At 33.2% G+C, this 25,456-nt stretch overlaps 3 protein-coding genes across 5 annotated transcripts; 1 reads left to right on the top strand and 2 right to left on the bottom strand.

The window, feature by feature from the left end:
- Positions 1-417: 417 nt before the first annotated feature.
- LOC112508462 lies at positions 418-2,718 on the bottom strand. Of its 2 annotated transcripts, none has more exons than XM_025113075.1 (5): positions 2,499-2,692; positions 2,374-2,434; positions 1,670-1,855; positions 850-1,190; positions 418-777 (listed from the first exon to the last, which is right to left on the bottom strand). In XM_025113075.1, exons 1-5 carry the CDS (start codon positions 2,592-2,594, stop codon positions 559-561), a joined length of 903 nt encoding a protein of 300 aa, XP_024968843.1. In that variant the 5' UTR covers positions 2,595-2,692; the 3' UTR covers positions 418-558. The 2 variants fall into 2 exon arrangements, with proteins under 2 accessions (XP_024968843.1, XP_024968842.1); XM_025113074.1 differs by having other exon boundaries at positions 419-777; positions 1,670-2,029; positions 2,499-2,718.
- Positions 2,719-6,130: 3,412 nt separating this feature from the next.
- LOC112508487 lies at positions 6,131-8,431 on the bottom strand. 2 transcript variants are annotated; one of them, XM_025113116.1, is made up of 5 exons: positions 8,212-8,405; positions 8,087-8,147; positions 7,383-7,568; positions 6,563-6,903; positions 6,131-6,490 (listed from the first exon to the last, which is right to left on the bottom strand). In XM_025113116.1, the coding sequence occupies exons 1-5, from the start codon at positions 8,305-8,307 to the stop codon at positions 6,272-6,274; spliced, it is 903 nt and encodes a 300-aa protein (XP_024968884.1). In that variant the 5' UTR covers positions 8,308-8,405; the 3' UTR covers positions 6,131-6,271. The 2 variants fall into 2 exon arrangements, with proteins under 2 accessions (XP_024968884.1, XP_024968881.1); XM_025113113.1 differs by having other exon boundaries at positions 6,132-6,490; positions 7,383-7,742; positions 8,212-8,431.
- Positions 8,432-11,770: 3,339 nt separating this feature from the next.
- On the top strand, positions 11,771-13,458 carry LOC112509094. The gene is made up of 5 exons (XM_025113965.1): positions 11,771-12,066; positions 12,308-12,349; positions 12,474-12,537; positions 13,108-13,191; positions 13,380-13,458. The coding sequence occupies exons 1-4, from the start codon at positions 11,771-11,773 to the stop codon at positions 13,132-13,134; spliced, it is 429 nt and encodes a 142-aa protein (XP_024969733.1). The 3' UTR covers positions 13,135-13,191; positions 13,380-13,458.
- Positions 13,459-25,456: the final 11,998 nt, after the last annotated feature.

Here is a 25,456-nt window from a genome sequence, read left to right as displayed (position 1 = left end):
ATTATAAAAAAATTGAATTAAAAAATTATACAAAAAAATGAGGAATTTCAAATAGCTAATTTGATACTAATATCGATATGTTTTTGTCAACTTTTTATGATATCTTCAAACATATATTCAAAAATAAAAACATCATTGTTTTCTCAAAATCACATAAAACTATATTATAATATCGACTGAGATAAAGAATAAAATAAAATATTAAAATCACAATGTATCTCGCTACATTACGCAAGTACACTTCTAGTTAAATAATAATTAATACTTGTACTTTTTGAAAATGTAGAACTTTTAAGAGATAAATTTAAATATCTTATTTTTATTTAAAAAATTAATTTTTAAGATTTATTAATTAAGGAAAAAAGTAATTTTTATTTTTATTTACAACAAATTTGGCATGGCACATGTGTCTAACTAGATCGACAATCATGTAAAAAGGCTTGGTTTTTAGAATTTTTATCTCTTGTCAAACAATCCTCATCTGAATGAGCTCATAGAAACAGACCGACTGACTGACTGACTTTACAACAGACATCCTACACAAACAAAAATCAGCTCTCAATAATTCTCAGCAATAGGTCTGGATGGAAAAAGCCTTTGTATAAATGTCAAAAACGACCAGATGCAAACCACCGCAAGAACTTCAAACGTCACGATCATTGCCGCCAATGCACCGCTCTTCTCCATCAGTTCCGGCGACTTCGGCAAACCCCTCATTTGAAACATCAACTTCTCCATGAAATGCATAGCTTTACTCAACTGATACAACCTATAAACCTGCCAAAATCATCCAACATTAGCAAAACCCCCCATCATCAAGATTCATTAAATTGTGAAAAACCTACAAACCTCAAAAACAATTGGGACAAGAGGCCAACAAGATGAGCCACGTTTTTCACAGATTTTCTCGTATATAAACTGAACCAAACAGCCCATTAAGTACGGACTGACAGAAACCACGCCCGCCAAACCGATCAACGGCCAAGTCACAAATGCAGCAAATAGAGGTGCTAAGACTTTAAACCCCATCACCAAGAATGCAGATGTTAGGTATCCTCGAAGGCCGGTTATAAGGCTCCATCTCTTGGTGCTGTATTGCAAATAGGGTCTTTGCACTCTGTCCGTTACTAGAAGAAATGTAGCCAGGCCTATGTAAAACATGACTTCAGAAGTAGCGGTATACACAATCTCTGCACGAAAATAATGGCATGGAAATAAATGTATTAGCACAAAAATGTTAAAAGCCTATTGGGATATGTGGAATCCCTTTGAATTCTCTCTAAAAGAGCCCTTACAGAATGATGTCAAATTCCTACATATATAAAGGTTTAATGGTCTCCCAACTTTAGAATCCAACAAATTCTTTAGAGTGATTCACTTTTTGAACCATGGTACTAGGTTTTTCGTTGCAAACGAACCATTGTTCTTGCAAAATCCAAAATGAAAAGAAATGCAGTTTGCAAGGGTGATCGATTTTAAACCATGACAAGTACATGGTTTATGTTTCTTTCTTGCATGGTTTGTCCAACATCGGTCATTCTTACAAACCATATTGTTCTTTTGAAATACAATGATCTAAAAACTCCTAATCACTTGATTATTCTATACAATCACTACGCTAAGCAAGACAACCAACCAACACCAGAAAATATGCTCTGTAATATAATACCTGTCAAAACGACATCCTTGATGAGTTCATCACTTATGATGCCGAAAAACTGTGGGATCAAAACTGATAAGATTATTGCAATAGGAGCAACGATCCAGAGCAAAGACCGACTTTCTTTGAAGGGTGTTGACACCAATTTCCCTTCTTCAACCAACTGGTGAGTCAATCCAATAAACGAAACAGATCCTGATTTACCTCCAAATGGTTCGACCACATTACTATCACTAACTTTTTGATCTGTGGCCTTCGAGTTTGCCTCAGATTTGTTATCATTTATAGCACACATGAGATACCCTCTGCGTGACTTCGAAAATGAAGGCTCGTGGGTCTTCATCCTCTTTGAACCAGCCAAAGAAAAGACTACGGAAACTTGAAGTTAGATACACTACCAGTCCATTGCATTTCGTAGATGATTGTGTGTAAAATTCAATTCAATTGTTGGAAAAATGCAAAAAGAAAATGCAAACTTCCATTTTTTTTTTTTGCATTTCACACAGCCAAAATGATATCAAAATGTAACAAAGTAACTTTTAACCTTTTCACAATCAAAATTGTTGTTCAAAGGGGAAGACAGTTAAACGGTGGAAAATCTAATTCACTTGATTTCATTTCAACACCAAAAGCGAAGTAGATATTGTTCTCTAGAGGAAATTACGAACCAGACATAATACTAGAATGTAAAATTTGGAATGAAGAATCGATACCATTTGAAGCTCTCTGAATCCGAAAGGAAGCTTTGTTCCATACTCCAGATGAAGACGAAATCTAGAGAGCACATATACAAAAGTCAAAATTTGAAGAACTAAAACTGAAAATTTGAAGAACTTACACGATGAATGGAGAAGATGCTTCGATTCGGATTCGGAGCTACGGTTGAAGGAAGGTTGTGAAGAGTAGTTGTAAGGGCCGCCATTTTTGCGCTCATTGATATGGAGGGTTTTAGCAGAAAGTTTTTGAATTGGATTGAGCCCTAAAACCCTTGTTCGATTTGGTTGAAGAAATGGAAGAACTGTGTGAAGATTTTGAGATGGTTTCGTTCGGCGTACGTTAAGGGATTTTGGGCTCTACAAGCAAACCAGAAACCCAATTCCCAACAAATATGGGCCATCCATCCCTCATCATTCGGTTCGGTTCGGTTCGGGTTAGAGCAGCCCACAGTTAAAACAAATCGTAATTTAAAATTAATTATTAAACTAAGCGTAACCTTCAATATATTAAAAATTAAATTATTTTTAATTTCTAAATTACGACTCATATCCTTATAATTAATTATCTAATTTACTTTATATCCTTTACTTTTTTACGTTATTATCATATTAACATAAATAATCGTATGAACTAAGATGCATTAAAAAAAATAAGTTTATCTGTTTTGGTTTAATTTTCTTGAAAATGTAACGTACTTTGCTTTGATTCCTATTTTAGGTAACATACTTTCAAAACTTTCGTTTTGGTACCTAAAATGTAAAGTTTCAAACATTTAAAAACCTAAATAACCAACTCAAATGCATAACCAATTGCCATACTGTAATAGTCTGGTTATTATTTTGGTTATATATATATATATATATGATATATATATATGTATGTTATGTATGTATGTGATTTGTGTGTGTGTGAGCATTTAAAAGAAGAAAAGAAAGGGAGAGGGTCGGCTATTAAGCCGCCTCTCAAAATCCTTTTGGRTGGGTAKGTATATATAATTTTTGATGAAAAGAAACACACACATACACATACTTCAATTTGGAAAACTCTCTGAAGATTCTGAAGTTTGCACATCAGGAAGAAGAAAAGATATCAAAAGGTTTTGATTCTCAAGCTTATAAAGGACAGCGTGCTCTGAAAGATAAAGGCAARGGAAAAGTCTAATTGTGATATTAGCTTGTTATGCATATGTATTTTAGATACATTTTGATTGTTCATGTTTTGTAATAATACTATTTTAGTATTATGAGAATGATGATGTGAATTATGTGTATTTGGGATAGGAGAGTTGTTACAGTTGGTATCAGAGCCTTAGTTTAAGGGATCTGGGTATTTGCGAAATASWTAGACTTAAACTAGTGGTGTGAAGAGTTAAGATAATAGGTTTCACTGGGTCTATGAACATGGGAATATGTTATAGCTGAAACTATTATGAGAAAGGTAGATTATATATGATTAATATAATTTGAGTTATGAGTAGACATGAGGATAAATGTGCTATGTGTTGCTATGTTATGATTATGAGAATAATCATGTGTGTTTAAATGTGACARAAAAGGKTACGTATTGAGAAAATGGCAGATAATCTCAATCAGTCTGAAAGAACCTCTGCTGGTWATGGAAGAGGTCGCGGAAGAAGGAATGTTATGCAAGAAGAGAATCCAGAAAATGTAATTGAGACACGAAGTCGTAGTAGAGGACGAGGAAGAGGGCGAGGAACGAGACAAGAAACTCGTGGGGACCAGGAATTTTCAGCTCAAGAAAGTTCAATGTCTGGTCGAGGACGAGGAAGAGCGAGTGGTAGACATAATGTTTCCGACCCTGAATATATTACTCAAGATATGTTGGCAACTGAGTTGGGAAAATTTCAGGAGAGTTTGGTAAATTTGTTAAAAYGTACAAACCAAATTAACCCAAATATGGAAAGAAATTTTGAGCAAGAGGAAGTTGGAGCCAGTACACCGATAACTGGTACATCTGTACCTATTACTGCGTCCTCAGAACAGAAGGGAGGGGATATCAAGATGTTTCTTGCATGTAAACCTYCTAAATTTTCTGGTGAGCGTGATCCTGTCAAAGCTATGTGTTGGCTTAAGGAGATTGAACTGAGTCTGCATATCAGTAAAAGTGCAGAAGAAGATAAAGTTATGTTTGCTGTATCTCGTTTGAGATCAAGTGCCCTTTATTGGTGGGAAGTTCTGTCTAGTTCAGACCCGAATATTTTGAAAACTATGGTTTGAGAAGAGTTTGTGGTAAAGTTTAAAATGCAGTATTGTCCTGAAGCTGCAATTCGAAAGTTGGAAGATGATTTYCTTCGTCTTGAACAAGGAAATATGTCGGTTCGCCAGTATACTGAAGTTTTCATGGAACAATCTAGGTTTGCTGAAGCCTATATTATATCTGAAAACAGCAGGGTGAGAAAGTATATTTGGGGATTGGAATCAAATCTTCGAAAGTATGTGATATCCAGAAATCCGGCAACATTTCAAGCGGCAGTTGATGCTGCTGAAATATTAGAACAAGATATTAACCGACAACTGCAAGAAAGGGTTGGAGAGAAAAGAAAGGGAGAAGTTACTGTTACTGATTTCCGTAGACCGAGGTTTATGGAAAATATGAATCGACCACTCTCACGATTCAATGATAAGGCGTGTGCTCGATGTCATAAAAGACATCAAGGAAATTGCAATACAGAATCTCGAGTCTGTTTTAAATGTCAGGAAACTGGACATATAGCTCGAGATTGTCGGATGATGCGAAGATGTTATATTTGTAATTCTCCCCAACATATAAGTATTGATTGTCCGCAAGCAAAGAATAGAGGGTTTGGTTTTGCTGGAGGTCGAGGATCTGGATATTTTGGGGGTCGAGGATCTGGATATTTTGGGGGTCGAGGATCTGGATATGTGCCAACAGGTCGTGGCCAAGTGGATAATCGTGTTAGTCCAAGTGGATGGGGAGGAACAAGACAGGCAGAAGGTAATGTTAAAGGGAGAGCCTTTCAAATGACGAGAGGTGAGGCTGAAGAGCATCCTGAAGTGGTGACAGGTACATTCCTCGTTAATTCAGTATGTGCCAAAGTTTTATTTGANAAAATTCAAGATTACAAGTAATTATGCATAAGTACAACTTATTAAAGCTCGATGTTTGAATTCGTATAAATAACTGTGGATAAACATAATCAAATAGAGGATGAATATCTCATTTTAAAATACAAAAAATCTAAAATATAATTAGAATAATTATCGAGTTCCAACAAAATAAATAATTATTATCTTTATAAAAAAATTATATTATTAAAACCAAATATAAATTATTTCGTTATTGTACATAAATTAAATTATAAAAAAATTGAATTAAAAAATTATACAAAAAAATGAGGAATTTCAAATAGCTAATTTGATACTAATATCGATATGTTTTTGTCAACTTTTTATGATATCTTCAAACATATATTCAAAAATAAAAACATCATTGTTTTCTCAAAATCACATAAAACTATATTATAATATCGACTGAGATAAAGAATAAAATAAAATATTAAAATCACAATGTATCTCGCTACATTACGCAAGTACACTTCTAGTTAAATAATAATTAATACTTGTACTTTTTGAAAATGTAGAACTTTTAAGAGATAAATTTAAATATCTTATTTTTATTTAAAAAATTAATTTTTAAGATTTATTAATTAAGGAAAAAAGTAATTTTTATTTTTATTTACAACAAATTTGGCATGGCACATGTGTCTAACTAGATCGACAATCATGTAAAAAGGCTTGGTTTTTAGAATTTTTATCTCTTGTCAAACAATCCTCATCTGAATGAGCTCATAGAAACAGACCGACTGACTGACTGACTTTACAACAGACATCCTACACAAACAAAAATCAGCTCTCAATAATTCTCAGCAATAGGTCTGGATGGAAAAAGCCTTTGTATAAATGTCAAAAACGACCAGATGCAAACCACCGCAAGAACTTCAAACGTCACGATCATTGCCGCCAATGCACCGCTCTTCTCCATCAGTTCCGGCGACTTCGGCAAACCCCTCATTTGAAACATCAACTTCTCCATGAAATGCATAGCTTTACTCAACTGATACAACCTATAAACCTGCCAAAATCATCCAACATTAGCAAAACCCCCCATCATCAAGATTCATTAAATTGTGAAAAACCTACAAACCTCAAAAACAATTGGGACAAGAGGCCAACAAGATGAGCCACGTTTTTCACAGATTTTCTCGTATATAAACTGAACCAAACAGCCCATTAAGTACGGACTGACAGAAACCACGCCCGCCAAACCGATCAACGGCCAAGTCACAAATGCAGCAAATAGAGGTGCTAAGACTTTAAACCCCATCACCAAGAATGCAGATGTTAGGTATCCTCGAAGGCCGGTTATAAGGCTCCATCTCTTGGTGCTGTATTGCAAATAGGGTCTTTGCACTCTGTCCGTTACTAGAAGAAATGTAGCCAGGCCTATGTAAAACATGACTTCAGAAGTAGCGGTATACACAATCTCTGCACGAAAATAATGGCATGGAAATAAATGTATTAGCACAAAAATGTTAAAAGCCTATTGGGATATGTGGAATCCCTTTGAATTCTCTCTAAAAGAGCCCTTACAGAATGATGTCAAATTCCTACATATATAAAGGTTTAATGGTCTCCCAACTTTAGAATCCAACAAATTCTTTAGAGTGATTCACTTTTTGAACCATGGTACTAGGTTTTTCGTTGCAAACGAACCATTGTTCTTGCAAAATCCAAAATGAAAAGAAATGCAGTTTGCAAGGGTGATCGATTTTAAACCATGACAAGTACATGGTTTATGTTTCTTTCTTGCATGGTTTGTCCAACATCGGTCATTCTTACAAACCATATTGTTCTTTTGAAATACAATGATCTAAAAACTCCTAATCACTTGATTATTCTATACAATCACTACGCTAAGCAAGACAACCAACCAACACCAGAAAATATGCTCTGTAATATAATACCTGTCAAAACGACATCCTTGATGAGTTCATCACTTATGATGCCGAAAAACTGTGGGATCAAAACTGATAAGATTATTGCAATAGGAGCAACGATCCAGAGCAAAGACCGACTTTCTTTGAAGGGTGTTGACACCAATTTCCCTTCTTCAACCAACTGGTGAGTCAATCCAATAAACGAAACAGATCCTGATTTACCTCCAAATGGTTCGACCACATTACTATCACTAACTTTTTGATCTGTGGCCTTCGAGTTTGCCTCAGATTTGTTATCATTTATAGCACACATGAGATACCCTCTGCGTGACTTCGAAAATGAAGGCTCGTGGGTCTTCATCCTCTTTGAACCAGCCAAAGAAAAGACTACGGAAACTTGAAGTTAGATACACTACCAGTCCATTGCATTTCGTAGATGATTGTGTGTAAAATTCAATTCAATTGTTGGAAAAATGCAAAAAGAAAATGCAAACTTCCATTTTTTTTTTTTGCATTTCACACAGCCAAAATGATATCAAAATGTAACAAAGTAACTTTTAACCTTTTCACAATCAAAATTGTTGTTCAAAGGGGAAGACAGTTAAACGGTGGAAAATCTAATTCACTTGATTTCATTTCAACACCAAAAGCGAAGTAGATATTGTTCTCTAGAGGAAATTACGAACCAGACATAATACTAGAATGTAAAATTTGGAATGAAGAATCGATACCATTTGAAGCTCTCTGAATCCGAAAGGAAGCTTTGTTCCATACTCCAGATGAAGACGAAATCTAGAGAGCACATATACAAAAGTCAAAATTTGAAGAACTAAAACTGAAAATTTGAAGAACTTACACGATGAATGGAGAAGATGCTTCGATTCGGATTCGGAGCTACGGTTGAAGGAAGGTTGTGAAGAGTAGTTGTAAGGGCCGCCATTTTTGCGCTCATTGATATGGAGGGTTTTAGCAGAAAGTTTTTGAATTGGATTGAGCCCTAAAACCCTTGTTCGATTTGGTTGAAGAAATGGAAGAACTGTGTGAAGATTTTGAGATGGTTTCGTTCGGCGTACGTTAAGGGATTTTGGGCTCTACAAGCAAACCAGAAACCCAATTCCCAACAAATATGGGCCATCCATCCCTCATCATTCGGTTCGGTTCGGTTCGGGTTAGAGCAGCCCACAGTTAAAACAAATCGTAATTTAAAATTAATTATTAAACTAAGCGTAACCTTCAATATATTAAAAATTAAATTATTTTTAATTTCTAAATTACGACTCATATCCTTATAATTAATTATCTAATTTACTTTATATCCTTTACTTTTTTACGTTATTATCATATTAACATAAATAATCGTATGAACTAAGATGCATTAAAAAAAATAAGTTTATCTGTTTTGGTTTAATTTTCTTGAAAATGTAACGTACTTTGCTTTGATTCCTATTTTAGGTAACATACTTTCAAAACTTTCGTTTTGGTACCTAAAATGTAAAGTTTCAAACATTTAAAAACCTAAATAACCAACTCAAATGCATAACCAATTGCCATACTGTAATAGTCTGGTTATTATTTTGGTTATATATATATATATATATGATATATATATATGTATGTTATGTATGTATGTGATTTGTGTGTGTGTGAGCATTTAAAAGAAGAAAAGAAAGGGAGAGGGTCGGCTATTAAGCCGCCTCTCAAAATCCTTTTGGRTGGGTAKGTATATATAATTTTTGATGAAAAGAAACACACACATACACATACTTCAATTTGGAAAACTCTCTGAAGATTCTGAAGTTTGCACATCAGGAAGAAGAAAAGATATCAAAAGGTTTTGATTCTCAAGCTTATAAAGGACAGCGTGCTCTGAAAGATAAAGGCAAAGGAAAAGTCTAATTGTGATATTAGCTTGTTATGCATATGTATTTTAGATACATTTTGATTGTTCATGTTTTGTAATAATACTATTTTAGTATTATGAGAATGATGATGTGAATTATGTGTATTTGGGATAGGAGAGTTGTTACACATACTTATGTGGTAAATAATGTAGCATCCAATTCAATATCATTGACTGACATGATTATTGACATGAATTTTTTTTTCCTGACATTATCTACCCTCCCCACCAAAATTAAAACAAAACTTAGGGGCCGTTTACCAAACATTTACCCGGTAAGCATTTACAGGTAAATTTAACACTATCATTTACTTATCAGGTAAGATTTTAGTCCACCAAAACGATATCGTACGCAACAATTTACCCGGTAAGCGCTTACCGTGGTAAGAGTCGTCGCCCTCACTTACCGGGTAAGACTCTTGGTCTTTCTCTCACTCTTACCGGGTAAGATTTTTGGTCTTTACCATATTCATTCGATAAGTTAATGAGACTTGGTGTTCACTTACCCGAGTAAGCGTTTGGTAAACAGCCCCTTAATCTCAAAATCAGAACAAAACCTAATCTACCCTTCCCCAGGCCCGACCCTGGGCACATGCAGCCCTTGCGACCGCACATGGCATCAAAGCCCAAAGGGGCATCAAATTTTTATATAATATTGGTTTTGGGTTTTAGGGTTTAATAATTTGAGACTTGTGCTTTAATTATAAACAGAGACCTAACTGAGCAGGTCTGTTAATAAAAAATCCAAGGACTTGAATCAGTGACAATAAGATAGACGCATCACAGTTCACAAGATGATTGACTTTTGGCGATTTAAAATTGACGATTTCTATTGTTCTTTGAGTGTTCCACTTTTTCGATTTTCGACGATGACGTTCCAGTTCCAGAGGAAGACGATTAACAATAACGTGTCTAACGACTGTCCATGGGACTATGAATCGATCTTGATGATTAGTCGATGCAAGGCTGACTGCCCGACTATATATACTTGAATACACGATTGTTGATTAAACTCTCAAATCTCAACCCTTCATTGTTTCTCAAATCTTAATCCTTCAAATCTAGATACAGTCAATTGCATTTGTATTTCTTCAATTCTCAAAGCTTTGTTGAAATTATCTCAAGTTAGCGATGATGGAAAATTATGTAGAGATGCTGAATCTTTGCTAGATAGTGAACTTTCAAGTTTTGAATTTATTGTCAGTTTGGTTATTTGGCATAAAATTTTATATATAATCAATTTGGTTAGCAAAAACAATCTAAAGATATCATACACTTGATGTTGCGGTCAATAATTTAGAGGTATTGATTTGTTACTTTGAGAAATATAAAGAGAGTGGACTTACTTATGCCATTATTGAAGCTAAACGTATTAAAGCTCCATGTTTGAATTCGTGTAACTAACTGCGGATAAACATAATCAGATAGAGAATAAACATCTCATTTTAAAATATAAAAAATCAAAAATCTAATTAGAATAATTATCGAGTTCTAACAAAATAATTAACTATTATCTTTATAAGAAAATCATATTACTAAACAAAATATAAATTACTTAGTTATTGAACTTAAATTAAATTGTAATTAAAAAATTGAATTAAAAAATTACACAAAAATATAGAATTTTAAATAGTTAATTTAATACTAATATCGATATAATTTTATCAAAATTTTATGATATCTTCAAATTTATATTTTATTCAAAAATAAAAACATCATCGCTTTTTCAAAATCATATAAGACCATATTATAACATCGATTGAAATAAAAATAAAATGAAATATTAAAATCAAGATATATCTCGCTGCATTGTGCGAGTACCCTATAGTGTTATACTAATTATACATTTTAATCGTCTTGTTAATATCTTCAAAATTAGCTAAATGTTGAATATTTTGGATTTAATCATACTATTAAATATCATGAATGCCTACAAATTAATTTATTTTATATCTTTTACGTCTTAATTGTTGTGAATAAAAATAAAGAAGTTGATTCAGTAGCATGTGATGCAATAAGGGCTCGATGTCATTATGTTAATAAAAAATGGCCCGGTGTCATTATTTTAATAAAAAATGGCTCGGTGATATGTTAACGAAATTGGTCCACTACATAAACAAGATCATAAATTCCAAATGAAATTGATGCGGTGGTAGCTTCATGAGAACCAGAGTCTTTACTTCATCCAAGATATGTGATATTTTTCATTTTTCATTCTATACCTTTATCAAATTAAAATACATAATCACAGATTAACTAAAATACATTAAAAGATGTACCTCTTTTATTACAAATTATACCATTATAATTTTATTGTCAATACCTAACAACTATGCTCATTATTGAATGTTTTTGGATTTAATAATATTATATAATATCATGAATACATACAAATCCATACTATATTATAAAAGGCCTAAAATGGTTCTCTATACTCATTTATGATGCATCAGTTATGGTTATATTGAACTTTTAAGCAGTGCATCTTTTAAAATGCAACAAGTACAACATATTCATGCAGACAATTGAATCGCCTTTTCATCTCTTTCAACACGTTTCGCATAAATTCCTCTCCTCTCAGCTAAACCTCCGTGTCCGTGTGGTCGATGAAATATCTCCTTACAAACATCCAACACCAGAATCTAGTTCTTCTCATCCACAAGATTTAATAAAATATAGTACCTCTTCTTTTGATGGATCACAAGGAACTAGGATTCTGTTCAAATCTTGGAAGCACTTGAAAACTGATCTTTGTTGTTTCTTCAATTTGAATTGGATAACACATTTTCCATATCTTCTTCAATGGTTAAGGTATATGTTCTCAATTACATTGTAGTTCAAAGTTACAAGTTCCCGATTTTGTTCTTCTAAACGACGGTGATTCTCATTTTGTCTTTCAATTTTGAGCAACAAGGTCTTAAAGGAATCAATATTCTATGAATCAGAAACTCAAGAATTAAATAGAGAACATACAACTTAAACCATAGGTAAGTATTTGTCCTTTATTTTGTTTTTCTTTTTTCATTTTTTACTTTCTTTCGTTTATTTTCAGCAACAGTGACAACAATCTTAAGGTTCCTCGATTCATCTATTGGTATGTGATTTTGTTACTTAATATGCATTGGATTTTGTTACTTCCACTTTTCTTTCTTGAAACCACCGATATGTTTATCGGTTTCTTTTTGTTTACAGGGTTTGTTCTTTTTAAAATTGTTCAGCTGGCTGCCATTCAAGAAGGAGCAACCGAATGGAATGAAAATTGGGATAAATTTGAAGACGAAGGTAAACAGAATACCAAAATTCCTATATTGTCTCCGATTGATCCGTTTTCAATTGGATCAGTTCTATTCCTTGGTTGGATCATCTTCTATGCCATTATAGTTCTCTGTTGTCTGATGATGATTTGTATTATGTTTTTGGAGCTTCTTTTGGTTTTATGGTTGTTGAATAGAAAATCCTTGATTATATGGTTATCTGTTTGGAATTTAACGACTTTGTCACAACAATGGTATTTCTATAAGGGTTGTTGTTCTTCATCTTAGATATTTCAAGCTTTATAGGCCCCTAAATATGTGTCCTATGATGTTTCATAGGCATCAAGCTTTTTGTTATTTTCCCAAGGTTATTGAGCTGCTCTTTTTTATTTGGTTGCTTCGGGAGCTTATCCATATGGTGTTTAGCTTGGAGGTGGAAGCTACTGTCCTAATCTCAATTTTTGGGGCTATTGTCTTTGGTGTTTTTGTTGTTGTTAAAGGGTTGGGACTGCAACAATTTTTGTTTCATCTCTTGCTATTGATATGGTGTTTAACTCCTTTTTTTTGGCTCATTTTCTCTCATGGTTACACTTTGCAGTTGCTAGCATTCTTTGGTTCGGCTTGAGGATTGCAATGGCCTTTGGCCAGATTGCAATATTCCTGAAACATGGTCTGGATGGAGGTTTTTTTCTTTATGCCATATATTTGTTGCTTTTAAAAGATAATTTCAGCTCATGATTTATAACTTATCCAATATGGGATTTTTGTTTTTGTGATATGGTTGCTGGATTTATATTTAACTAAGAGTGATTGGATTCTTCTGTTCTGGATTGCTTATGGGCTGTTAAATATTTGGATGAGCCTGATCAGATCCTTTGGAGTTATGAAGCTGTTCTATGCCTTTTCAACGATTTCAAAGCTCTTCGAGTATGTTTTTGAAAAATGCAATTGGCCAAGTATCATCAATTCCAATCAGTTGGTGGATGGCGCTGAAACCTTGGTTTTCCTTCAACACTTCATGGTGGATGGGGGTAAGGCGTTTGGAGCCATCTTGGTGTGTTGCCGCAAGTGTACGGAAATAAATTTCCTCATTTTTAAATACATTTGACATAATCCCGTTATTTTGATGATTAACAAAAAGAAACCCGATTTACAGTGTATTCTAACTATTTCATTGTTTTTTTAATCTAAGAATGGATTATATTAGTTAAAGAGTTGTTTTTTTTATCAAAAAACATGTTGCACTCGAAATGTATATCATATGAAGCATGCCTCCAAGAGTTCTTGTGAAGATTCAAATCGAAGTCATTTTGTTTCGTCAACGGAATATTAAAAGGTACACTTTTGGATAATTTTTTAATATAAATAATTTTTTATTTAAAAATTAAAGTCAAGATATCTTAATGATTATGTTTTTAAAAATATGATTTTATTGAAAAGAAAAGAAAAGAAATGAAGGTTGTGTGTTGATCAAGAAAACAATTAATGCAAAGCTGATGAACAAATTTCAATCTGACCGCGGACGTCCGTGGATGCTTTATGTGGAAGTCCGCCATTGATGAATTTCGATGCAACGGTTGAAAATTCAGGTTGTCAGAAAAAGTTGGGTTGTGGATGTCCACAAAAGGCTTATGTGGACCATATTGATTGGTCTCTTAAGTCTAGAATTTTGGGCTGCTTTGTAATTTTTGATGGTGACAGCTTGGGCCTCATCGATAGAGTTTTTTATGTTTCTTCTTAGGTCAATGATAATGAAGATTTTTCCACTTTTGCTCATCACTTGGGACTTCATATTCGATTTCTCGTGAAAAGGTTTAATTTTGGTGTTTAAGAGGGTTTTGAACTATATTATTGGGTTTAGAGTTTAGTCATTGCTCAGATGATGAATTTGTAATTCGAGGGGTATGCCATTCGTAATTCTGTAATATTTGTTTTGTTTAATGAAGTTTTTCTGTAAGGCGCCGTCCCTTTTTTCATGAAAAAGTTGTCCCGTTGAAGATGTGAGAAATGTGAGATAATCACAGTGGTAGATTTTTGCATAGTTTATGTTGGTGTCAAATTTAAAGAAAGAATGAGATGAGCAATGTGTTTGTACGATTGTCTTGAAGTTATTCTGATTTCTTCAAGATTTTTATTCCCATTGAAACTATTTTTGAGGATTTTTTAATTAATTATTCGTAACTGGTTATGAAACTATCAGATATTGCCAAAAAATATGCTCCCATAGATGGAGGAGTGAAAGTCTCATCGTTGTCGTCCTGGAATACATGTCTGAGGTCATGCAAATCAAGAAGAGGAAGAAGGATAATCCGAGAAATAACCCCGTATTTTGAGGTATTATTTTGGGATCCTTGTTTCCACAGACTATCTTTATTTGTTTTTTTTTTGTAGTTATCAATTTTATTCTATTTCCTGTTTTAGAAAGTTCTGATTTTCTAATTTCCTTTTTTGCTTTATGGGTGTTATATGATAGATTTTGTCGTGATTTGCAACCAGATACCCAATATGAAGAACATCAATTTTAACTTCCAGTTTCTTCTTGTATCATATTGAAGAGGTTACTCTTCCTCTTAAACTAGACGGGTTATTATGTATATTGATCGTATCTTTTTGCAATATTCGTTTTTTGCAGGTTATATTTCACTTGCTTTTGCTGGTCAAAGAGTTTCTAAAGTGTGAATTGAATTTTATATTAAACTGAATTAGTTGATGTTTGTTTAAATTTTTATGATTAATTGTTCATGGTATAATTATTAACAACACACTTTTGGGGTTGTTTGCAAGCCTCTATCATGTCTAGGCACATGGAGATGTCGAAGAAACCAATGTACTTTATATTTTATCCACTACTTCACTAAGAAGACACTAAATAGGTAAGAAAAATCAAACACCACGTTATAAAATTGCGCATTGACCCATGCGTGACAAAAGCTCTAACGTCGTGTCAGACACGAGCTTTGAGGCACGGTGCGCCACGACGGCTACTGTGACGAGCCTTTTAGAGCACTGGTTTCTATCTCATATTGTTCTTAGATTTGATTATTAAAAGGTTTTATTTATTTATTTATTGAGGAACATGTTTTGTGAAATATCAATTGTTCTATGTGGTAAATCATTTTTTCAATATGAAGCCACATTTTTTCAGGTTAATGCTTCATATTGATTTTCTAAATTAGAATAAATCAACTTGATTTCATAAATAGTTCATATACGAAATATGAGAGTCCAACTCATTTGCTTCATTTTACTATCGGTCTATGTTTTAGAAATATTATGGTACTCAATATATATATATATATATATATATTAATCTGGATATTCAACCCGCTATACGAGCCGACTAATCCCAGAGCGACCACCTGCTTTCACTACCAAAAAACTCACTTTTTCCGGCGGCCAAATCCGCCGGAAAAAGTGGCGCCGGTGATTGTTTTTCCGGCGGATTTTCCCCATTTCCGGTGGATCACGGCCGCCGGAAATTTTTCGCCTGTTTATTTATAAAATCTTGATTAACTTAACAAATCCCTAAGTATTTAAAAAAAAAAAAAAATCCCGGTGGAAATTTCCGCTGGAAATCAGCCGAAAATATTTCTCGCCGGAAAAAATAATATTTTCTAAAAGAATTAATTTTTTTTAAAAAAATACCGGCGGATAAGTCCGCCGGAAATCCGCCGGAAAAATATATAAATAATAATATTATTTTTAAAACAATTAATTTTTTTTAAAAAAATACCGGCGGATATATCCGCCGAAAATCCGCCGGAAATGTTAAAGCCCAAAAGGTTTCACCAAAACCCAATACGTTCCATTAAAGGCCAATACTTCCATTAAAGCCCAATACGATTCATGAAAGCCCAATACGGTTTATTAAAGCCCAATACGATTCATTAAAACCCAATACGGTTCATTAAAGCCCAATACGGTTCATTAAAGCCCAATACGGTTCATAAAAGCCCAATACTTCCATTAAAGCCCAATACGATCCATTAAAACCCAATACGGTCCATTAAATCCCAATACGGTTCATTAAAGCCCAAAATACGGTTCATTAAAGCCCAATACGGTTCATTAAAGGCCAATATGGTTCATTAAAGCCCAATACGATTCATTAAAGCCCAATACGGTAAATTGTTAATTCTTTTTTTTAAAAATTATTTAATTTTCCGCTGGAAATGATAAATCTTTTTAGAAAAATTATTTAATTATCCGTCGGAAATCCGTCAGAAAATTGTTAATTTTTTTAAAAATTATTTAATTTTCCGCCGGAAATGGTAAATTTTTTTAGAAAAATTATTTAAATATCCGCCGGAAATCCGCCGGAAAATTGTTTATTCTTTTTTTTAAAAAATTATTTAATATTCTGCCGGAATCCGCTGGAAATGTTAAACTTTTAAAAAAAAATTATTTAATTTTCCGCCGGAAATCCGCCGAAAAAGGTTATATTTTAAAAAAAATATATTTAATTATCCGCCGAAAATCCGCCGGAAAATTGTTAATTTTTTTTAAAGATTTTTTTAATTTTCCGCCGAAAATCCGCCTGAAATGTTAAATTTTAAAAAAAAATTATTTATTTTGCCGCCGGAAATCCGCCGGAAAATTGTTTATTCTTTTTTTAGAAATTTTTTTAATTTTCAGCCGGAAATCCGCTGGAAATGGTTATATATTTTTTTAAAAAATATTTAATTATCCGCCGCAAATCCGCCGGAAAATTGTTAATTCTTTTTTCAAAGAATTTTAAAATTTTTCGCCGGAAATATTAATTTTTTTAAAAAAATTATTTAATTTTCGGCTGGAAATCCGCCGGAAAATTGTTTATTTTTTTTTGAAAATTTTTTAATTGTCCGCTGGAAATCCGCCGGAAATGGTTATATATTTTTTTAAAAATATTTAATTATCCGCCGGAAATCCGCCGGAAAATTGTTAATTTTTTTAAAAAATAAATAAATTAGAAAATCCGTCGGAAATCCGCCGGTAAAATGTTGTAATTAGATGTAAATTCAAGATTAAACTGAGTACTAAGAAATCCGCCGGAAATGGTTATATATTTTTTTAAAAAATATTTAATTATCCGCCGGAAATCCGCTGGAAAATTGTTAATTTTTTTTAAAAATAAATAAATTAGAAAATCCGCCGATAAAATGTTGTAATTAGATGTACATTCAAGATTAAACTGAGTACTTAAGAAATCCGCCGGAAATTGTTGAAAGTCAATAAAATGTTGACTTTTTAGTGTCCGCCGGATATCCGCCGGAAATGGTCAGTTTTCTAGTAGTGTTTGCAAATAGCCTGGAGTCACCGCATTTGAACCTCCATGGCCACAAAAGAGATTTTTATTTCTCCTTGGATTTGAACCAATGACCTCCATGTACTTTTGACCTTTGGAGCCAAGCTTAAACCAATCATGCACCACCATTATGATTCAATATTTCTTTTATGATAACAAATATAGTTTTTGAATATTCTTACCATATTTTATTCAAACATAAATTTTTCATTTTGTTTTTCAATTACAGGTTGCAAAAACCACTAATTAATGCATAAATTGATCTTTAAAAGACAAGAACAACAAATGATATGGGTTGATTAAAAATACTGTTATCAAACTATTTTGTTTTTAAATCTTTGACCAATAGAACATATTAACTTTGAATTTATATATCATCTTAAAAATCATAACAAACTATAAAATTAGCATCGAGCGGAACGAAGAATAAAACAAAACTTGAAACAAGATTGTCGTTTCTGATTCTCTGCTTCATAATCAAAACGATTTACACGACGTCACCTACATATACGTTACTAGTTTTTTAACAATTCGGAATTCTAACTTCAAAAGATTTAGTTGAATTATAGGAAAAAATAACAATTAAAATAAAATAAAATCATAGCTAAAAATAACAAAAATCAACCACTCACTAAAAATAGAGTAAATCGCAACTTCCGTCCCATGTTTACTATTCACAATCCATTATTATTTTCGTTTCTAAGACTAACTCGTACCATTAAATATGAGGAACCAAAACAACAAAAAAATTATAAATCTAAAGACTAAAAACAACAATCAATTATAAATCATAAAAATGAAATGATAACTTCAAAAACAAATAGAAGGACGAAAAACCTAATTTACTCAAAAATAAATGAATGGTCCATAAAAAATAAATATCAAATAAAAACAAAGTCAAAGTATTAATGTCTCATTAATGCCACCAAATAATACAGTATGCTATTAATTAACCATCCATTTTATGAGATATATCTCTCTCTCTCTCTATACATATATAGGGAGAGGGAGAGGGAGAGGGAGAGGGGTAAGTTATTCTATAATCTTTGACATTTGTACAATCAATACAACTCAATCTCAATCGTCCATTTAATTTGATAAATATGTGATTTCATAAAAGTTTTGATTGTTTTCTAATATAAAATATTGATCATAATTAATGAACTTTATTCATTTTTCATAAATATTCAAATCATAATAAATGAACTCTCATCATTTCCATAAATATTTCAATTAATTGGATTGCATTGGTTGTACAAATATGATGGATTACATTTGAAACATCATATATATATATATATATATATATATATATATATATATATATATATATATTTGGAGCATGTTGTGATATTTATGATCACTTGGTATTATTATGTATGTCATGCATGATGGATGTATTTTATCTACATGCTTTATTCATTTAACATGCATAGAAAGATCTTTATGGAGTCCCAAGTGGCCAAATATGGACCACGTACGACCAATAATGCCAACTTATATGATGGATTTTTGGATGTGGCAATCAATCCTTGTTTTATATGGTGTTTAAAATGTTTTAAGTATGAGTTGGAGGGAATATTTATATGCAAACTAAATCATAAACTCATTAAGCTATGTAATTTAACTATTTTTTTATTAACTTGGATATCCAACCTGCTATGCGAGTCGACTAATCTCAGGATGACCACCTGCTTTGCAGATAGTCCAGAGTTACCGCATTTGAACCTTCATGGCCACAAAGGTATTTTTATTCCTCCTTGGATTTGAACTTGGGACCTCCTGGTACTTTTGACATTTGGAGTCAAACTCAAACCAATCAGGCACCACCCTTGTGGTTAAAAAAATCAATAACCAATCAGGCACCACCCTTGTAGCTAACTATTAGTATATATTTAGAAACTGAAGTTTTAAATATCGATAAGGCTAAAGGCAAATGTTGAATTGTCTTATTTACTCTGCAGTTGTAATGTTGCACATTATGTTTAAGACTAGTAGTAGTTATATTGTATCTTTAAGAAATAAGTCTTAACTCATGTATCAACATTTTCACTTTATTAAGTAATAAAACGGTAAGAACCATATATTATATTCCACGTAGATAAGTTTCAAGTTTAGATGGTGAAGTCGAGGAAATGTTTGGGTTGACAATTAAAAAAAAAGAGGAGAATGGTGCAAGGTTTAGTTTAAGACATACATATATATTCTAGCAGACAAATGCTATAGCAAAATATCTGTTGTTATTGCTGCAAAACGCTGTTCTCTACCATCTACTTTAAGGAGACTTTCTCATTCTCTTAAGACAAGCACATTTAGGCTTTCATATTTCTATGCAAAACATAAAATCAGGCATGGCACATACTGTTTCCAACTAATACATGGACAGAACATATCGATTTGTTTCTAGCAACTCTCTTGAATCTACTTTGATGTCATTCAAGTTGGCATGTTCAATATGATTTATCTTTAAGTTCATGACAATTTAACACTTGTAACATGTGATCATCTTGCCATGAAGCAACTTTCACGTTCATATGGTTTTTAGTCTAACACACCCTGCTTATAAAGGGTATTCTATCTTTGCTTGGTTTGATTGCATAATCAAATTAAGTATAAACTAAGATTTATGTCCATGTAGTTTATTGTTTATAATTATTATTTTCGTCCCTAATCTTTAAAAACTACTTTATTCGTCATTATGGTTTCCATTTTGTTTCTCTTTTGAGTCTTTTCATCCTTAATACTAACCCTGTTATAAGAGTCTCTCAATTAAAGGGTATGTTCGTCATTTCATTTTTTATATTTTTTATATGTTGTTATTTTTCTAATAACCCTCAAGGTCCCAACCCCAAGCAAAACCCACCCAAGTGACTCTCTTACCTACCCTAGTAATATAATCCCAAATCTAAAAATGTTCCTTTAATAAAATCGACAACAACTCTCTTACCTACCCTAGTAAATCACTGTATCTGGTAGATTTCTGGCCGTGAAAACATTCATCAGAAAACATCATCTCTGAGGAATTTCTGGCAGATTTGTCTGTCGGAAATCCGCCAACTGATATTTTATATTTTTTTTTCAACTTTCTTAACTTAAATAAATTAATAATTAAATTATCCGTCGATAATTTAATTATTTAAATTATTATTTTTTCAATGAATTATTTATAAAAAAATTACCAGCAAATTTATCCGCCGCTCATCCGTCGGTAATTCTAATTTTTTTATTAAAAATAATTGAAAAATACTATTCATTTTATTCGAATTTTCCTATACAAATACACATTTATGTACGCAATGCATATTAAATAAATCTAAAAATGACACAATTCTTTTAATATGCAAGCATGACACAATAAAAATCCAAAATTTGATCATCTGAACCATAAATTCCCTCCTACGGAGAAGAAACTCTGCAATGATACCCACTTAACCAAGCTTAGCCTTCACTTTGTCACATGATTAATCAACAAGATAACAAATGGGATTCTGTTTTACATAGTGAAGGCCTTGCGTATATTGTGAAGATGCTGCTTAAAAGATTTTCGATAGAGTGAAAGCTGATACCATTCCAAATGAAGTATTTCTATTTCAATGGAGGTTATCTCTTCACCCAGATCCACATATGACTATCCATGAGAAAAATTGGCCAATTAGAATGTTGTTTATATGAACACTTAACACTACATATATTCATGTAACATTACCTTCCATTCCACACCAATAAGCATAGCCATTCATGGGAGTAATGTCATAAACAGGTTTAACTTTTGGAAATAACCGAAAACAAGGGGTTAACTTTCCTTTTAAACACAATGACACTCTGGATGTCAATCCCTTCTTTGTTAAGAATTTCATGGTGCACCAAGTTGTGTCAGCTGAAGTCAGTCCAGACATGCCATCATCCCATACATATAAACAACATCAATATGTAATCAATTCGACTAACTCAAAAGGAGGCAACCTCTGAATCTACTATAAGTGAATGACATTTCAACGAGAAATTGATGGTCTGTCCAGTCACCAAATCAATTGTTCACTAATGGTATGTTTGACTTGCTTATTCGAAAGTGAGACTTCAAGACCTTGAGAATATTGATGGACCACCAACATTATACAAAAAGCCAAAGTGAAGAACTTAAAGTAATAAATGGTTTATGCTTTCAAATAATAGCACAATATCGTACATGAAGCAGAAAGAAAGAAAAAGGGAGGGGGGGACCTGAAGAAGGTAAGAGATGCTCCTTTGTTTTCCAGTGATTACATGGTTGATTCTTTGAACTAGCATCAAAATACCAAATATAAATGAAGCCACAATAATTGCTAGAGTGCTCAAGGATATAGATTTTAGGTAGTTTCAACTAAAACAAATGAATGATTAGACATGCTCCAATATGTTCTTATAATGTCCTATGACGTTTTGACATATGATTTTAATACGGTGATTAACTTCCAAAATACTCTTCTCAAGGACCCAACCCATAACATATGTACATTTAAACCTACCCATGAATTTAAGCAAAAACAACATCAAAAGTTAATATATACAACTACAAGGGGAAGAAGCGACATAAAACATATATAAGTTTACTACTAGAACCAAAAACACCCGATAATATAACAAACAAAAAACATCAAGAAAGAGACACAACCTTGAAGTCGGTATTCGTTCACATATAAGCATACTACTAGAACCAAAAGTTATTCCAATGCAATCTAAGCTCGTATAAAAACATGGTTTCAGTGTACAAGATGGTCCAATGCCACTGTACACCTTATATCCCTAGCTATTGGTACATTTAGTTTAAAAATAAATAACCAATGAACATGAAATCAATGGTCAGATTATTCAGTTTTGTTGAATTTTGTATAAACCATCCAAGCAATATGTATTGATGCATTTGATGAAAAAAAAATCATATAAAAATATTTATATATCAATATGCACGAGTTCGTAACATTTTTGTTGGTTCTCAATAGATTTATCCCTTGTCTATGATACATACTTGTATACACTATATAATATATATACATGATACATATATTCATGCAATTGTGTTGTATCGGCCGTTGGTGGGCAGTTCTTAGTGAAATGTATTAGGCCCTGATGGGTTGTATTAGACTCAATGGCTGCTAATGAACTATATCAAGCTTTCGTGGGTTGAGATTAGGAAACAAATGAGATACTCATTAGACAAAATAGACAGTTGAAATTAGGTTTGTAAAGTTTGTACTAATATGATGGTTTGCAAATGATCTGCCTCTCTCTCTCTCTCTCTCTCTATATATATATATATATGTATATATATAATGTGTGCGTATGTGTGTAGTTGATATATGTACGTGGTGAACTTCATGTTAGATATAACGTGAAAGATACAAACAGTTTACCACACAAAACTAATTATACATGATACTATGGGTCACACACTAAGGCCCGTTTGGTTTGTAGGATTAGATTGGATTTAGAATTGAATTCCATTACAATCCCATGTTTGGTTTGAAGGATTTCTGACGCAGTGTAGATTTGCGGAAGGATCGACAAACGTCTATACCCTTTTGGGTTGAGAATTACAATTCGTAAAACTCGATAAACTAAGAGAAAAACTCTTACAACTCAAAAAGGAGAAGAAATTATACTAATAATAATGTGTATAACAATAAAAACAATGAATCATATTTATAGCTAAACTAATTAACATAATTATGGAAACCAAATTAATCCTAATTCTTAATTAACTAGAAACTATTTAAATAATAAAAAAGATCACTAAATAATAATCCTAATCTAATTTATAAAACAAATAACTAATACCTTTAATGTTAATCCTAAATTAATTAAGAAACAAAAATAATTAAATAAAGAAATAAACGCAATTTGTTCAGGACCGTTAAGAACTCGTGTGTGACCAGGTACGATACCCAAGTCCCGGAAGAAATTGTGTAGGCCACTGTTAACGAGTTCTCGATGTAGTATTTCTAGCCTCTTTGGAGTTCGTTTCTTTCTTCTCCTAAGATCGAAGAAAAGCCTCATGAACTGCTGAAACCTCTCTGTATCAGTCACTCTCACTTGAAAAGAACTTGCCCTTGAGTTCACTTGAAAATCATCTTCACTTGATTCTCCCGAACCTTGATGCAATACCAATTCATTTAAAGAAATTTTTTTCTTTGAAACATGATCTATAAATCGGTCTTTAGATTTCAGAAGGGTTGAGAAATCATCAAGTTCTGAAGGATGGTGCCGTGATTGCTTCCACACAAGTAAGACTCGGTCAAACTCGAAAGGGTAAAAAGTTACACGAACCTTACCGGGAGTTATCTCGATTTGTTCTGGAGTCTCGTGTACTTCTTTTGGAATCTCGACCTCGACTTTTTCTGCACTCATTAGTCCAGCGATAATGGTAGGCCAAAAGACTTCAACTTTCTTCGTGTCTTGTTTTATCTCTTGCTCGTTAGTAGCCATGATACGAAGATTGTCAGTTTTATCTCTTGCTCGTTAGTGCCTGATTGGTTTGAGCTTGGCTCCAAAGGTCAAAAGTACCAGGAGGTCTCAGGTTCAAATCCAAGGAGGAATAAAAATCCCCTTGTGGCCACGGAGGTTCAAATGCAGTGACTTCGGGATATCTACAAAGCAAGTGGTCGCTCTGGGATTAGTCGGCTCACATAGGGGGTTGGATATCCAGGTTAATCAAAAATAAAATTTCGGTTTTCTTGTCGAGAACCTTTTCAAAATTGCTCACTGGTGCCATCGCAATCTTTCAGTCGGCCCGACGGAATAACATAACATTATCCCACCCCTTATATGTAACATCGTTATTGAATTGCCAAGGTCGACCCAATAAGATTTGACACGCATCCATGTCAAGGACATCACATTGAACTTCTTCTTGGTGATATTTTTCAATCGATATGGGTACCCGACAAGATTTTGTGACTCTAACTTGCGGGCCTTTCTTGACCCACCCAAGAGAATAAGGAGCCTCATGGGGTTGAGTAGGTAGGTCGAGATGATCGACTAGCTTTCAAGACACAATGTTTTCATGATAGCTATATTTTCTTAGTTGAAAATTAGAGTTAAGAAGCCTTTTATTTTCATCACTATGTGAATAAATGTGTTTACTTAACCTACATTTTCTTTTATAGAGTCCAACCCAAAAAAAAATGAAAAAGCCCAACTTATGGCCTAACTTTTGTGGAATTCATCAAGCCCAAATAAAGCCCACATCCTCCCCATATTTTTGATCGGCCAGAAGAGTTTGGAGAGGAGGCATACGGTAACAAGACGTAGGATCGAGAGGGAAGGAGGCGACAATAGTTCGTGGGGTTCAAAATGGAGAAGACGTGGGGTGCGCTCGATTGGATTGGAGAGGAACGTGATCGAAGACAAGGGGGCTGGTTCATTATAAAAGGCGAGAGGGACTGGAGTCGTGAGAGGGAGAGACGCAAGGGTGAAGAGGACGGCAGGGGGCTGTTCGATTGAAAGGAGAACGAGGACAGCAGGTGGTAGCTCGTTCGACTGGGGAGGACAGAGACAGTAGGGGTTGTTCGATTGAAGAAGCTGGAGACGAAGGYGAGAGAGAGACATCAGCTGGTTCCATTGGAGAAGACGGATGCGAGAGTGAAGACAACCTTTTCTCATCAATTTTCATGATTCTTTCGGTAAA

The sequence above is a fragment of the Cynara cardunculus genome, assembly GCF_001531365.2.
Source record: "Cynara cardunculus var. scolymus isolate 2C chromosome LG 3, CcrdV1, whole genome shotgun sequence".
NCBI classification, from domain to species: Eukaryota; Viridiplantae; Streptophyta; class Magnoliopsida; order Asterales; family Asteraceae; genus Cynara; species Cynara cardunculus.
Note: the sequence above shows the minus strand (reverse complement) of the source record. Positions and strands in the feature narration are given on the sequence as shown.